This window comes from Mus caroli, chromosome 3, assembly GCF_900094665.2.
Source record: "Mus caroli chromosome 3, CAROLI_EIJ_v1.1, whole genome shotgun sequence".
NCBI classification, from domain to species: Eukaryota; Metazoa; Chordata; class Mammalia; order Rodentia; family Muridae; genus Mus; species Mus caroli.
In genome coordinates, this window is record NC_034572.1 from 13405894 (window position 1) to 13419763 (window position 13870).

At 37.1% G+C, this 13870-nt stretch overlaps 1 protein-coding gene across 2 annotated transcripts in view; it reads right to left on the reverse strand.

Annotated features, from left to right (window-relative positions):
• LOC110291739 (25-hydroxycholesterol 7-alpha-hydroxylase) overlaps positions 1 to 13870 on the reverse strand; it is a 169103-nt gene that overhangs the window by 23186 nt on the left and 132047 nt on the right. For both annotated transcript variants that reach the window (XM_021159008.2, XM_029475067.1), the window contains exons 2-4: positions 7469 to 7605; positions 932 to 1522; positions 259 to 465 (exon numbers count right to left, since the gene is read on the reverse strand). In XM_021159008.2, coding sequence (XP_021014667.1) covers positions 259 to 465; positions 932 to 1522; positions 7469 to 7605 — 935 coding nt within the window. The remainder of the gene's footprint in view (positions 1 to 258; positions 466 to 931; positions 1523 to 7468; positions 7606 to 13870) is intronic.

The following is a 13870-nucleotide window of genomic DNA, read 5'->3' on the forward strand; positions in this document are numbered from 1 at the left end:
AACCACCCCCCCAAATAATTGCAAAGCTTTGGTTTAGCCCTTTGCATACCTTGCATAGTTAATTAGCTAGGCCTTAATGTTTACATGCAATGAGAGTATCTACAGCTATAAACTATATAATTTATAATTGATGTAAATGGGTGTTATTATGTCAATTAGGCAGCTGTGTCCTCCACCTCTTGGTAAACAGCTATGAGTGATAAACTGAGTTTGCAGAGAGCTACCTTCTTCTCTTCATAACAGATAAAAATAAATTACCCAGGCAGACCAAGCTGTCCAATTGTTCTCTGGTGAAGTGGACAGAAATTCCAGGTCCTTTCTTTTGACCTGTTGACTGCAGGAAACTGTCAATTTCGTCACGCAGGGCTTCCATAGCTTCAGGATGCCGAAGAATATAATACACTGCCCAGAACATAGCTGGAATGGTGTTTGCTAGAGAGGCCCAGAGAAAGCCAAGATGATGTGCTGGGAGAGAATAAGTGAAAAGGAAGATTAATAGCGTTTATTACACTGATTAGATTTGCAGTGTGCTAATTAAAAGATGTTAGGACACGGACCCAGCCAAGGATCAGTGCATGCTAATGAGAACCAATAGGCTTCTGAAGTCTAATTTTCTGCTTAATGAGAATAGTTTAAAATGTAATGCGTGTTGCAGCAGGGGAAGGGGGGTGCGGGAAGGTGGGATGAGATAAAGGAGTAAATGCCACTTAGTTATACTCTTTCTCATTATCATCATTAAATATCTTGTTTTACCACCTCAGCAAAAAAAAAAATCAATTATCACAGAAGGTTGTTTCAGAATAAAGCATTTTATCATTAGCCAATTAGAAAGAACATAAAAAAATTTCAAGGACGTCATTTTATCTTTTTATCTCAAAGGTCTCCTGTAAATTATCTTATTTTAGGAAGTGATCATTCAGTACTTTCTTACCTCCGATTTCAGAATCGTCATGCCTATAGTATCTTTTCAGCATATCTTGCCTTTCCTGAACAATTTCTGACTGTCCTTGCATCTGAGCTACCTTTTCTGATGTGAGGCATTTTATAATTTTCTTCTGCATAGATTCTTCATTTCTTAGAAGCTGAATAGGTATGTCAGATACTAAGTATGGGAAAATGTCATCAAATTTTAAAAAATCATCCCTTAGCTCACTGATAATTTGTTTCTTGTTACCAGCAAGAATTTTTCCATAGAGAGTTGCAAATGTGATCTCAAATACCAGTGAGCTACAGAATGCAAATATTCTTTCTGTATTCCAATCTGTGTTTTTTAGCAGTTGGGACTCAAATATTTCTTTTACTTCTTGGATCATAGTTTCCAGAAGAGCATCCAAAGGTTTGCCTTGTAAAAGTAGATAGGCTCTGTGAATGTCTTCGTTGAGGTCGTCATCAGATAGCAGCTTCTTTACGGAGAAGGCTTTTGCTGATAATCGTCTGCTGAATTTCTCAAAGCTTAATTGTTTTGGGTTTTTCGTTACATACTGGTACTGGAAAGGGTTCAGAACAAATGTTATATACTTCCCTAAAAAAGAAAAAGAATATAGTTTACTTGATAGCAAGACAAAATACATTCCTAAAGTCTCCAAATCTTTAAGTAAAAATTGAAGAAGATATTAAGAAGTTAATAGTTTTATTAAGCTATTTTAAAACTCTCCATTCTACTCAAAGGCCCACTAAGTCCCCTTTGAAAAAAACGGGTAATGTGAAAAGTTTCTGGAAGCTTCCATTTCTTGAATTTCTAAACTTTACTGTTCACTATGGTTGGTCTCTCAAGCCTGGCAAAAACTTTGGAGTTGCTAGTTGAACTCATTAGTTGAGACAGCTGAGAAGCAAAGCCCAGACACGGGCTCCTTGTGCTAGCTCAGCTTTACTCAGCTCTGGTTTCTCACTGCAGTACTGCTTTAAGATGCATCTCATCTGATTAGAAAGATCATCAGTGCCGTGCAATGGGGCAGCTAAGTCTTTCCTTCCTAAAAGCACACACCACATACATTCCAATAATTTGTAGTATCTGTGTTCAGCTATTACTACCTGTACTCAGTTCTCCTCCCTCTCCCTCTCCCTCTCCCTCTCCCTCTCCCTCTCTCTTTTCTCCTCCCTCTCCCTCTCCCTCTCCCCCTCCCTCTCCACCTCCCTCTCCCTCTCCACCTCCCTCTCCCTCTCCACCTCCCTCTCCACCTCCCTCTCCACCTCCCCCTCCCTCTCTCCTGGATGAAAACTTCCCCTATGATTACTGGAATTCCAAATGCATTACAAAAATTAATCAATGTACTACAAGACAAAGATTTAGAATAATTTTCTACCAAATTTTAGAGACAGGATAAATGTGCTTTTATCTGGGAAATTTTTAAAATACAGCTAAGTGTTAAGTATATATGAGAATATATTTGCCGTGACTAATTTTTCTCCAAGTGAGTTTCATCCAATCCCCTTTTCCTGGATTCATTTATTATTATTGCAAGATAATGTAGAAGTGAGGGAGGTCTGGAATAGCCACTCTTTCTGGTTGGATACTGATTCTGTCTTCTCCAAATGAGGGAGAGTTTTGTTTTCATTCATTCTTTGCTTAGCTTCAGGGAGGGACACAAAAAGGACCACATTGGAATTGGGCATTTTGAATCACTTCCTTTACCATTACAATTTTATTTAAATTGCTAGCATCTGCCAGACAAATAGTCAGCAATGGGGTAGTCAATTTTCTCACTTTTCAAAGAGATAATTTTAGGTAAATCTGTTTATTTTCACAGGTGATGGTTCATTCATTCTTCTTCCCAAATGATTGGGTTTTGTTAAATAATAATAATGTTATTTTAAGTAAGGATCTAAAATTCAAAGCCTATATACAAGGTTTAACTTGTAAATCACAGTCTTTGGAAAATATTTTGAATTTTTTCTACCAACTTGTTTTTACATTCATCTAATTCTAAAGAAAAAAATTTTAAAAAGTATTCATCTCAGGAACTATCAGCTACAACATGGCCTTTGAAAACAAAGATTGGATACATCCAGAGTTCTGCTCTGTGTAAGTCATTAGAAATAGGCACATTTTCTTATTTCTCTTTCTCTCTTTTCCATCTCTTTCTTTCCTTGTTCTCTCTCTCTTTACCTTCCCATTATCAGAAGAAAATATTAGATTTTTTAACAAAAACATAAATGTGAAATAACTGGTTCAAATCAGCAAACAAATATAACATCTTGTAAACATTGATTGGTTGGTTGGTTGGGTGTGTTGGTAGATATGCCCTTTGGGTACGCATGTACCACATTGTGCCAGTGGAAGTTGGTCCTCACCTTTTACCTTGTTGCTTTTGTTTGAAGGGCAGGCTGATTGATCAGTGAGCTTCCAGGCGATTTTTTCTTTGCCTCTGTTTGTGTATGTGTATGCATGCATGCGTGCATGTGCATGTGTGCGTGTGTGTTATAGATAGATTTGTGTGGTGTGTGCATGTACATTTGCAACTACATGTGCACAGGGAAGACAGAAATAAACACCAGCTGTCTTCTTCAGTGACTCAACATATTATTTTTGGAGACAAGGTCTCTCAATGGATCTTAGGCTCATCAATTCAGCCTTGCTGGCTGGCCAATGAGCTCCAGGAAATCGACTTGTGTCTATATACTTACAGACACACTTTCCACACTTGCCTTTGATAGTGGTACAGAGGATCTGAAATCAGGTCCTTGTGCTTGTGTATCTGGCACAGTACCAACTGAGCATCCACCAAGCCTGCTAAGGTCTTTGAAAGGACCATCACTGAGAAGTTGAAAGTGACTTCTCATTCTAGGATCTGCACCTTTCTTCCTTGTTCCAGTGTTATTTCTTCCCTAACAAGATGCATCATTCCTGCCTTCTGCCTTCAATCTTTCTGAAGGAGATGTGGATCACTTTAGAACTAGTTATGTTTTCTAGATTTTACTTTTCAAATTGGTTTGGAAGTACCAATAACCCTGGAGATTTAGCTGGCTTTCCAACTTTTAATCTTCAGTATAAACAATTTAAGCTAAGTTTTCCAAAATTAATATTAATTTAAACCATCTGTCCACCATCTGCTAATGTGAGATGTAAAACCAGAGTTTCTTTGTGTTCTGTAATCAGACAGTTAAAAAAATACATATACATTTAGAAAATGAATTTAAATTTCTGAACAAAGGGAATTTTTTTTGAAAAGTTATCTTGAAGGCTATGAATTCTCAGAGAGAAATTTACTTTTTCTTATTGTGATTTTATGCAAATGAATACCAAGTATCAACAGGAATGCAGCCTAGTTCACAGAGATCTTAATGTACAAACAATATCCTTTGCAGTGTTTTCAAAAGAGAGGAGAATGCTGTCAGAAATGGATATAAAATATTGATTTTAAGAATTGCAAAGTTTGCATTTGTCTAAAATATAAATGTTAGAAGGAGTCCCATGTCTGAAAAGATACAGTATAAAATAAGTTTCTGCCCATTAATATTGAAATAAGACCAACAAGTTTAATATCTTTCTGGCCAACTATTTTATTTTTCTTCCCTCTTCTGGAGCAGACTGGGAGTACTAAGTTCAGCATCCTTAGATAACCCATCTTTTCTGATATCTTTTCCTTAGGAAGCCAATGCCACAAAATTTAAAATAATTTGATAAATGTGCTTGAAGTCTTATACACAGGAAGTCTGACTTTTAGATAAAAAGTGAGCTTAACTCACTTTTGTTTTCTTCTTAATGTTGGCACTAAGTAGATACAGCCTAGGAACTCAAGTCAGTTGTTTAATAAGTCAAATATGTATATTCATATATATATGAAAGAAGAGAGAAACAGAGAGATTTTCAATAAATTTTCTAAAATTGTAAGATTTTAGTAAGGTCGTTCTTCAGCAGATTTTGGGTTGAATGTTGACCTATAAGCATTAGTTGGGCAGCTGACTTATTTGCTGAGAAAGATCACCATTGTAATACTTACTTCCTTTATTAGGAAGATTTCTCTAGCAGTTGACAATGATGTACAGTGGAGCTTCTCTAGGATGACATTTAGGGAGAAAGATTCCATTGCACTAACACACAAAACCAATTAGAGAACTATTTTCTGTGGCAGGTCACGAATTTACATGGTTTCTCATAGAAAGCTATACCTTTTCATTTCTTTATTAAGGTGACAATTGTGTCCCTTGAGAGTTTTGGGAATGACAATCATTTTCTTGCCCTGCAAAAGCTATACACTCACTAATGTCACATGACAAGGACAAGGGTGGACAACTTTGCCCCTCATTTTTTAAATAAGTTATATCACAAACTGAGCATCAAAATTGTACATTCATAGAGATTCTCAACAGGGATGTATTCAAAATAGTGTAACACATAAAAAGGGGCCATCACAACCTATTCACTGGTGGCTGTTTACTGCCTAATTAAAAACATAATTATGACTAAAGTATTTAGGCAATCAGTATTTAAGTCAGTATTAGGTTTCTTAGAATTTAGGATTACTGTAATCTGTGAGCATGGATTGATTGCTTTTGTTTGGTTGATTTATATAAGGCATGTGTTTATGTGTACACATATATGCTGTGTGCTTGTAAAGAATAGAGGTTAACCTCAGCTGTTGTTGCTCACATGCTTCCCACCATGTTATTTGAGAAAGGGTTTCACCAGGATGGGAACTGGCTGACTGAGATTAGCTAACTGGACAAGGAGCACCATAGATCCATTTCTCTGTCTCTTCTTCCCATATGTTGGGGTGATAAGTATATCGCATCATGCAGCAAACACTTTACAAACTGACTTATTTTCCCAACCCTCTTTCCCTCCACTTTTAGAAAATAAAGTGTTGTTATTGATGGTTTCTTGGTTTGGTTGGTTTTGTTTTGTTATTTGTTTACAAGATTTTACTGGCTGGCCTCAAACTCAAGACTCTCTTGCTAAAGTTTCCCAAGTGCCAAGAAAACACACACATACAGACACAGTGTTTTTGCTTTAGAAAAGTGAATCTTTTCTAGAGAATCTACAAGTTTCTGTGGAATCATTTTAGGCAACTTTTCTATAAGATCTTAAAAAGAAAAAGCTACAGGTTCTAACAATTTTTGTACTGCTCACTGGAAATTTGAAATTATATTTTAAAAGTTTTTTTCAGCTTTTAAGATCCCATTAATTATTAATTTTTCTTTCTTCCATAATTTATTTTTTGTTCACAATATATCCCAATTGCAGCCCTCCTCCTTCCTCTCTTCCCAGTCTGGCCCTGAAAACCTCTTCCCCCATTAGTTCCTCCCCTTCTTCATAGAGAAAGAGAAGCCCCCTTGGGTACCACTCAGCCCTGGGACATCTAGTTCCAGCAGTAATGTTAATTTTAAAAAAATAAACACTCTTTGCAGCTTTAGTTTAATCCTAAGCACAAGTAGAAAAAAAATGCTAGGCATATCCTTTGTCTACCTAATAGTATTTATCAACTCTGTGTTAGGGATTTCCCCCATCAAACATTTATTATGATTCAGTTTGTGCTGAGTTCTAGAGTGTCACTAACAGAAAAAGGAAGGAGATGGACAGGAGTAAACCATTTAGGTATGAATTACACTGAGCAGAGGTACTGTGGATAACTAAGCCCCAATGAAGGGGTTCCAAAGGTTGAATAGTATGTCCAGGAAAGGACCTCAGGAAGAAGGAAGACGTGAAAACATAAAGAAAGGCAAAAGGAAGGTCAAAGGCACAAAGGCATGTTCTGTGTGGAGGAATGTTCCATCAGTGAGATATATTAATTAGATCGTAAGCACAAGGCAGGATGAGAGTGGAGATAGGAATGAACTGTATGGAGGTCTTGGGAAAATCATATTACATGTTACACTTCTTTCTAAGATGCGTGATTGTTTTTCTTTTCATTTTTTTTTCTGAAATTACAGTTCATGCAATTATCATGGGAAAAGATATATCAGCCATCAGGGGAATGAATAAGTTGTAATAAAACTAATGCTGCCTGTTCAAGGGTGAATTAAAACAAACCATGTGGATGAGTCAAGTTGGAACCCTGTCCTTTTATTACTCAAATGCTACATTTACATGGTAGCCAAAATGTACAGAAGGTTGCTGCTGATCCACAGGACAGTGATTACTGGCAGAAGACTGTCTAATTCTCTAGGAATAGAACAGAGAAGCTGTTGTGAAAGATGTACTGATATAGAGAGACATGCATTCATAAGGTCTGTGAAGGACACTCAGAGTCAATGGAGAAACCTGAAGGGCCACATTCAAGAGAGTTGAAAGCAACTGGATATTTTATGAAGACAGGAGAGATCAACACGGGACTAAGAGGAGGGGTCAGAGGATTCTGTAAGCAGGTTTTGTATATGGTCATCTCTGTGCTCACATTTGCCATTCTTTGCTTTTGCTCTGCAGTGCTAGATGAATGCTCTACATTCTGCCTATGAACAAATGTGAAGACATCAAAGAGCAAGCAAGAGATTCTGACACATGCCAAGTACTCAGAGCAGAGCTTCTTACCCACAAGGAAGACAGTGAAAGTGTCACCATGTTGCCTTTGAAGAGTTTTCAAGAAAGTTAACGGATCCTTAAAGAATTTCAGGGCCATGCCAAGATAAGGAAGCCAACCTTTTATCAAGGGTGGTTCACGAGGGCGCCTATGAAAAGAAAAAGAAAATGAAAAAAAAAATGGGTTATTCATTCAGTCTAAGAGAACACATGAATGGCACAGCCTGTCAGTTCACCTCTTCTTTGATTCTTACATCACCATAGATTGTGCTTATGAAGTTTTTCAGTTTGTGTGGATATGTGTATGTCGTTCAGGCTCCATTTTTGTTGAGCACCTTTTGATACTTTGTTTTCTTATAGGGATTCAACAACTGCTTGAGAGCTGAGACACAGTCTGATATATTTATCACATGTTCAGTTTTCCATCAGAACACCACTGTATACCTGAAGGGTCTGTGGCTATGAGGACCAATAGCTAACCACATCAACTCTCAGAATGTATTTGGAAAATTGTCAGTTTGATAAAATGCTGAATTTTTTAAAAAAAAAAAAAGCCACCGTCTGATGTCTTCTACAAATCATTCTATAAATGTTATGTATTAAATCTAATAAGAACTCGACTCAGTTCTTTAATTCTTTAATTATATAATTTTTATTGTATTTATATGGGTGTTTTGCCTGCATGTATGTTTGTGTACCAAGTGACTGAGAAGGTTAAAAACATGGCACTAGATATCCTAGAAGTAGAATTAAGGACAGTTGTGAGCCAGCATGTGGGTACTGGGAATCCAACTGGGGTCCTTTGAAAGAACACAAGTGTTCTTAATCTCTGAGCTTTTTCTAGCAATCTCCACCCAACTTATTTTTAAGTAACGTTTATTCTTGATGGTTATGTGTTTGGCAAGTGGGATGGCTGATCTGGATTATCAACTTGACATACCTGGAAAGAGGAAGCCTCAGTTGGGTAATTGTCTCCCTAAGATTAGCCTGTGGGCATGTACTGTAGTATTTTCTTAATTAATAACTAGTGGAAGAGGGCCCATTCCACTATGGACTGTGTTATCCCTGCATAAGTGTTCTTGGATATTGTAACACAATTGGCTGAATCTAAGCCCTAGTCAGAGGGTTGGGGGGCAAGCCATGGTCTCTACTTCAGTTCCTACTTGAATTACTGCCCTGATATCCCTGAATGTACTATGACATGGAATTATAAACCGCATAACTCCTTCTCATCAAAGTTGGGTTTGGTTAGTTTTATCCCAGCAACAGAAAGCAAACTAACCAAGGTAGTATGGAATAGGTCTAATTTAGGATAAAATTAAACTGCTTACAAACAATGTATTGCAATTGCTGATGATTTTACTTCATAGCTGCATGGGATGCTCAATCATGTGGACTCAGACATTTAAACCCCAATGTATCTAGAAACACATCTTCCCACAAATATAGGCTCATTAAAACTTAATAAGACTCAATATAATTTTTATATGATGAGGCATCAGGGAAATGGTGCACTATGGAACTTGAAGGTTTTCAAAATACCTTAGTGAATTTTATACATTACATGGAGGTTTGTTCTTTACAGCAAACAAGTCATATTACTCATTGTGCATATTTTCGGTTTATTTAGTTGACCAAAGTGTTTAGAACCTGGTGCCACCATGGAGGCTTTAGTGTCTTTTTTCTTTTTTATAGCCAAAGGACCTCTTGTGTTTCAGATGGTAAGCCATATGCCTAAAGGTGTATGTCTGCTTAAGGACTTCCTGTAAGCTAGGGAGCACCTCAGCTATGCTTTCAACTATCTGGGAAAATTAGTCAATCCATAAACCCAATTAAAACATCCCAACAATGCAGCTCTCTGGATGAGCTGATAGAACATAGTAACCACAGTTAAGTGCAAACTTAAGAGATCTTGCCATGCTCTGGCTGTTAGATGCCACATAGTTTAGCTGCCAAAGTTTACCAGCTGTCAATCAGGCTGGAATTAGATAGTCACAAGAGTGAGAATAAATTAACTTGAAAATTATTTTTATTGAGAACAATAAAAGTGCTGGTATAAAACAGCTAGGAAATAAAGAGCTTGCTTGGTTTGTGTGCATGAGGCTCTGTATTTGATTCCTTACAGCACACAGAGAGAAAGGAACCCACAAAGCCTCAGCATGGGCTTCCTGACTTTTATATTTTGTTATCATTTTATAAATAATTTTATTGAAATAATGAATATTAACAGGATTCTTTGTTAGGTATTATTAATAAAGTAATTTTTAAACATGTGAAACATTCCTTAAAATACTATGATTTAAACACTCTTTTCTTTTTTGATCTCTTATATTACCAAACTTGTATTTAAAAATTTGTTTTAGTTACTTACCTGGTGAATGGAATCTGATAAGATAAAAATAAGGCAAACAGAATAATCTTTTCTTTTTTTAATCCAGTAAAGGTTCAAAACAAATATTCAAATATTTTCAATTCTTTGATCCATCTGTGAGACTATTATGATTTGATCAATCACAAATATGATTAGCTCAGATCTAATCAAAGGTCAAGACTATGGCCGTCTCAGCAAGGGTAGCTGTATTCACCGAATGAACTCTTAGTTTCCCACACACCAATACACAGTAGACTTAAACAGAATATAAATAGTAGATCTTGCCAGTGTGCATGTGTGTGTGTGTGTGTGTGTGTGAGAGAGAGAGAGAGAGAGAGAGAGAGAGAGAGAGAGAGACCTGGGGCATAGGATCAAAATAAAATCTAAATTGTGATAAAAAAAAATCAAGGGAAGATTTTGCTTTCCCTATTTGAAAGGCAATCTATTTTATAGGTAATGTGCGTGCCACTGTTTAAATATATATGCACAGATACCTGAAAAGAAGCCACACTGCAGAAAAACATGGATGTTATATTTCATACCTTTCTGCTATTCTCTCCTTTTTACGTTTTTAAAAATTATATGTTTGAGACAGGGGCTGGTCGAAATCAGTGTGATCTTACCTCTGCTTTCTGATATTTGTACTACAATTACAGGATAGAGCACCAACTCCCAGACAACTTTTTATTTTCTTGAATACAGTCATTAGCAACAAAGACTGATTTTGAAGATTTTATGAAATGTAAGGAAATAAAAAAATTGTACTCATTGATTTCATATCCAAATTGTGTGTGCACAGGTACAGAGAGTCATAACTCAATTGTGGATATCTTTTTCTTCTATTTCCCACTACAGTTTTGAAATGAGGTCTATCCTTGAATCCAGATATTTCCGACTAGCTAGACTAATTGGCCAGTAATTTCTGGGGGGGGAGGGGTATCTGATCATCTAGAGTAGATGGTCAGTAACTTCCTGAGGGCCACCAGCAATCCCCACACACCATGCATTCAGGGCTTGTGTTCAGATAGAAGCCACCATGTCAAGGTTTTTACAAGGGTGTGGGGTTGCAAACTCAGGTCTCATGCTTGTTGGGTAAACACTTTACCCCCTGAAACATCTCCCCAGCCAGCTTCCCCCTAATATTACATACAAAGAGATCACAGACCTGAGTGGAGAGCAGGACCCTGGGTTGGAAGTTGTTCACTACTGGCCCAGGGTCATTTGAAGTTTATAAGCATTCTATTTCACAGCATTTCCTTTGAAAATAGGATATTGTTTGCTTGATGTACTTTTACTGTGTCTGGTTTAATGTAACATTATGAAAAAGGTTTAGTAAGGCCTTTTGTCATATTCTAATTTAGTACAACTAATGGCATCCCCTCTGCTGTCATTCAACAGAAAGCTGGTCTTTTTTTTTTTTTGGTTTTTCGAGACAGGGTTTCTCTGTGTAGCCCTGGCTGTCCTGGCACTCACTTTGTAGACCAGGCTGGCCTCGAACTCAGAAATCCGCCTGCCTCTGCCTCTCGAGTGCTGGGATTAAAGGCATGCGCCACCACGTCCGGCTCTGCTGTAGTCTTCTTAGGGCATCCACAGGAGAGCCGATGGGAGGCAGAAATCCAAGCCAACATTAGCATTGTTCAGAATTAGTGAGGCACATTAAGATGCCATTTTATTATCACAGACATAGTACGGCCATCATTTCTCATAGCTATATTTATCCTGGCAGCAGTAAGCTTAAGATTATTAAGCAGCTTGTCACAACTGTATACAGTTACAGAAAAAAAGATAGACAACCCATTCAAGGCAGATAACAGGATCTATATCTACCAGTATATTGTAAAATTATGTAAGGAGGAAAGATATCACCATAGTGGTCCAGAAAGGCCCATTGACACATGGCAGAGGGCAACAACTGCTATCTTTCTTATTTGTGCTCCATGACTTTGAGCATAAATTTCTCATTGCTCGCTGCTGAGTGAGGATGTACGATGCTCAGTGCCACTTGTGGCCAATAAAATTCTAAAACTGGAGGGAACCTGGGCCTGATGTTCTGAGATGTAGTTTTAAAGCAAACAGTTTATTCTATTTCTTGATCTCACTTTAATAGTACATACATTTTCCAATCAGTATTTATGATAATAAAAGAATATAACAATCATTGACTTGAGATTTTTAAATCTCAAAGATCAAATCTAAGCCACAATTGTGTACACACAAATTCATCAGCACTTGGGATTGCTTCCATAAGTGCTTGGGCACATCTTACGATCTATAAACAAAAATGTCAAGTTCAAAGTTATCTGAAAATATTTATTGGATAGTAATACAAGTACATCATACAAGATATTTAAGCCTTGTCTTTTTTATTTAAAGCCAAAACCACAATATTTGAAGTTCATTTTTATGTTACAACATAAAAATATTGAGTACAGAGTAGTTGAGTACAGAGACTTAAATATTTGGCTACTACGATTAGGCAGCAGACTCAGATTAAGTTTCCATAACCCATATGGTAGCTCATAGCCATCCAGAGTTCTAGATGCAGGGGATCCAAACATCATCCCCTTCTGACTTGTGTGTGTGTGTGTGTGTGTGTGTACACATACGTAGTGCCCTGGTTGGTTCTGTGTGTCAACTTGACACAAGCTGAAGTTATCTCAGACAAGGAAGCCTCCCTTGAGGAAAGGCCTCCATGAGATCCAGCTGTAAGGCATTTTCTCAATAAGTGATCAAGGGTGGGAGGGCTCATTGTGGATGGTGCCATCCCTGAGCTGCCATAAGTCCTGGGTTCTATAAAAAAGCAAGCTGAGCAAACCAGGGGAAGCAAGCAGTATTCTTCCACAGCCTCTGCATCAGCTCCCACCTCCAGGTTCCTGCCCTGTGTGAGCTCCTGTCCTGATTTTCTTTGATGATGAACAGCAATATTGAAGTATAAGCTGAATAAACCCTTTCCTCCCCAACTTGCTTCTTGGTCATGATGTTTTGTTCAGGAATACAAAACCTGACTAAGACACATACAGACACTCATCCACATAAAATGAAAATAAATAATATTTTAAATGTTTTTGCTATTAAGTATATATTGTTTTCTTAAAATCTAGTAATTCTATAACAATCTACCCTTGTCAAAACATTTTCTTTTTCTCTTCCTATAGTCATTGAAAGTTAGGTGTCAGGGTCACTGTAACAACTTTCTAAGTTGGGAAAAAGCACTTTTATACATACACATCAACTCAGGGTACAATAAAATTCTATATTGATTATAAATCTTTAAGAATTATTTGGATTAGGTGACCTAGTATTTGTAGCAGTATCTTAACATTTTCCATTCTAAATAAAGAAGTGTGTATGTGTGTGTGTGTTTAAATTTCAGAAACACGGAGTGCTATATAACTCATCTGACTATTACAGTTTCTTTAATATTCATCCAAGGCATCAGAAAAGATGTGCTGTACATTTGTGACACTTGGCCACACCTAAAACAGAGGTAGTCCAGATTACCACAAAGGACTAATAAATACTGGCTGAATTACAATCAAGGAGGTTCTCTCAGAAGTGATCTTGGTGATCAGATGGAATTGGAAGTTCTAGATTCATTGAGAAACAAACTATTAATAGTAGTGCGTATTCTAACAATTTACACCAATGTTTCCAAACTTCAGCTTCCTTTTTCTATCCTCATGGTTGCCAAAGTTGGTTTACTTGAAACTTTTTGAAAATTTCACTCTTCTTATTTCTTATTCTAACACATTTTTTAATGGTGCTAAGATTTCTACAAAGATGGCTCTAAGGATGAGAACTATTACTGACTTTGAACAAATTTATTGCTGAACAAGAAACCCTTAAAGGTGTTTCATTTTATCTTATCTTTTTTTTTTAATATTTTTATTACATATTTTCCTCAATTACATTTCCAATGCTATCCCAAAAGTCCCCCATAGCGCCTCCCACTTCCCTACCCACCCATTCCCATTCTTTTGGCCCCGGCATTCCCCTATATTGGGGCATATAAAGTTTGCAAGTCCAATGGGCCTCTCTTTCCA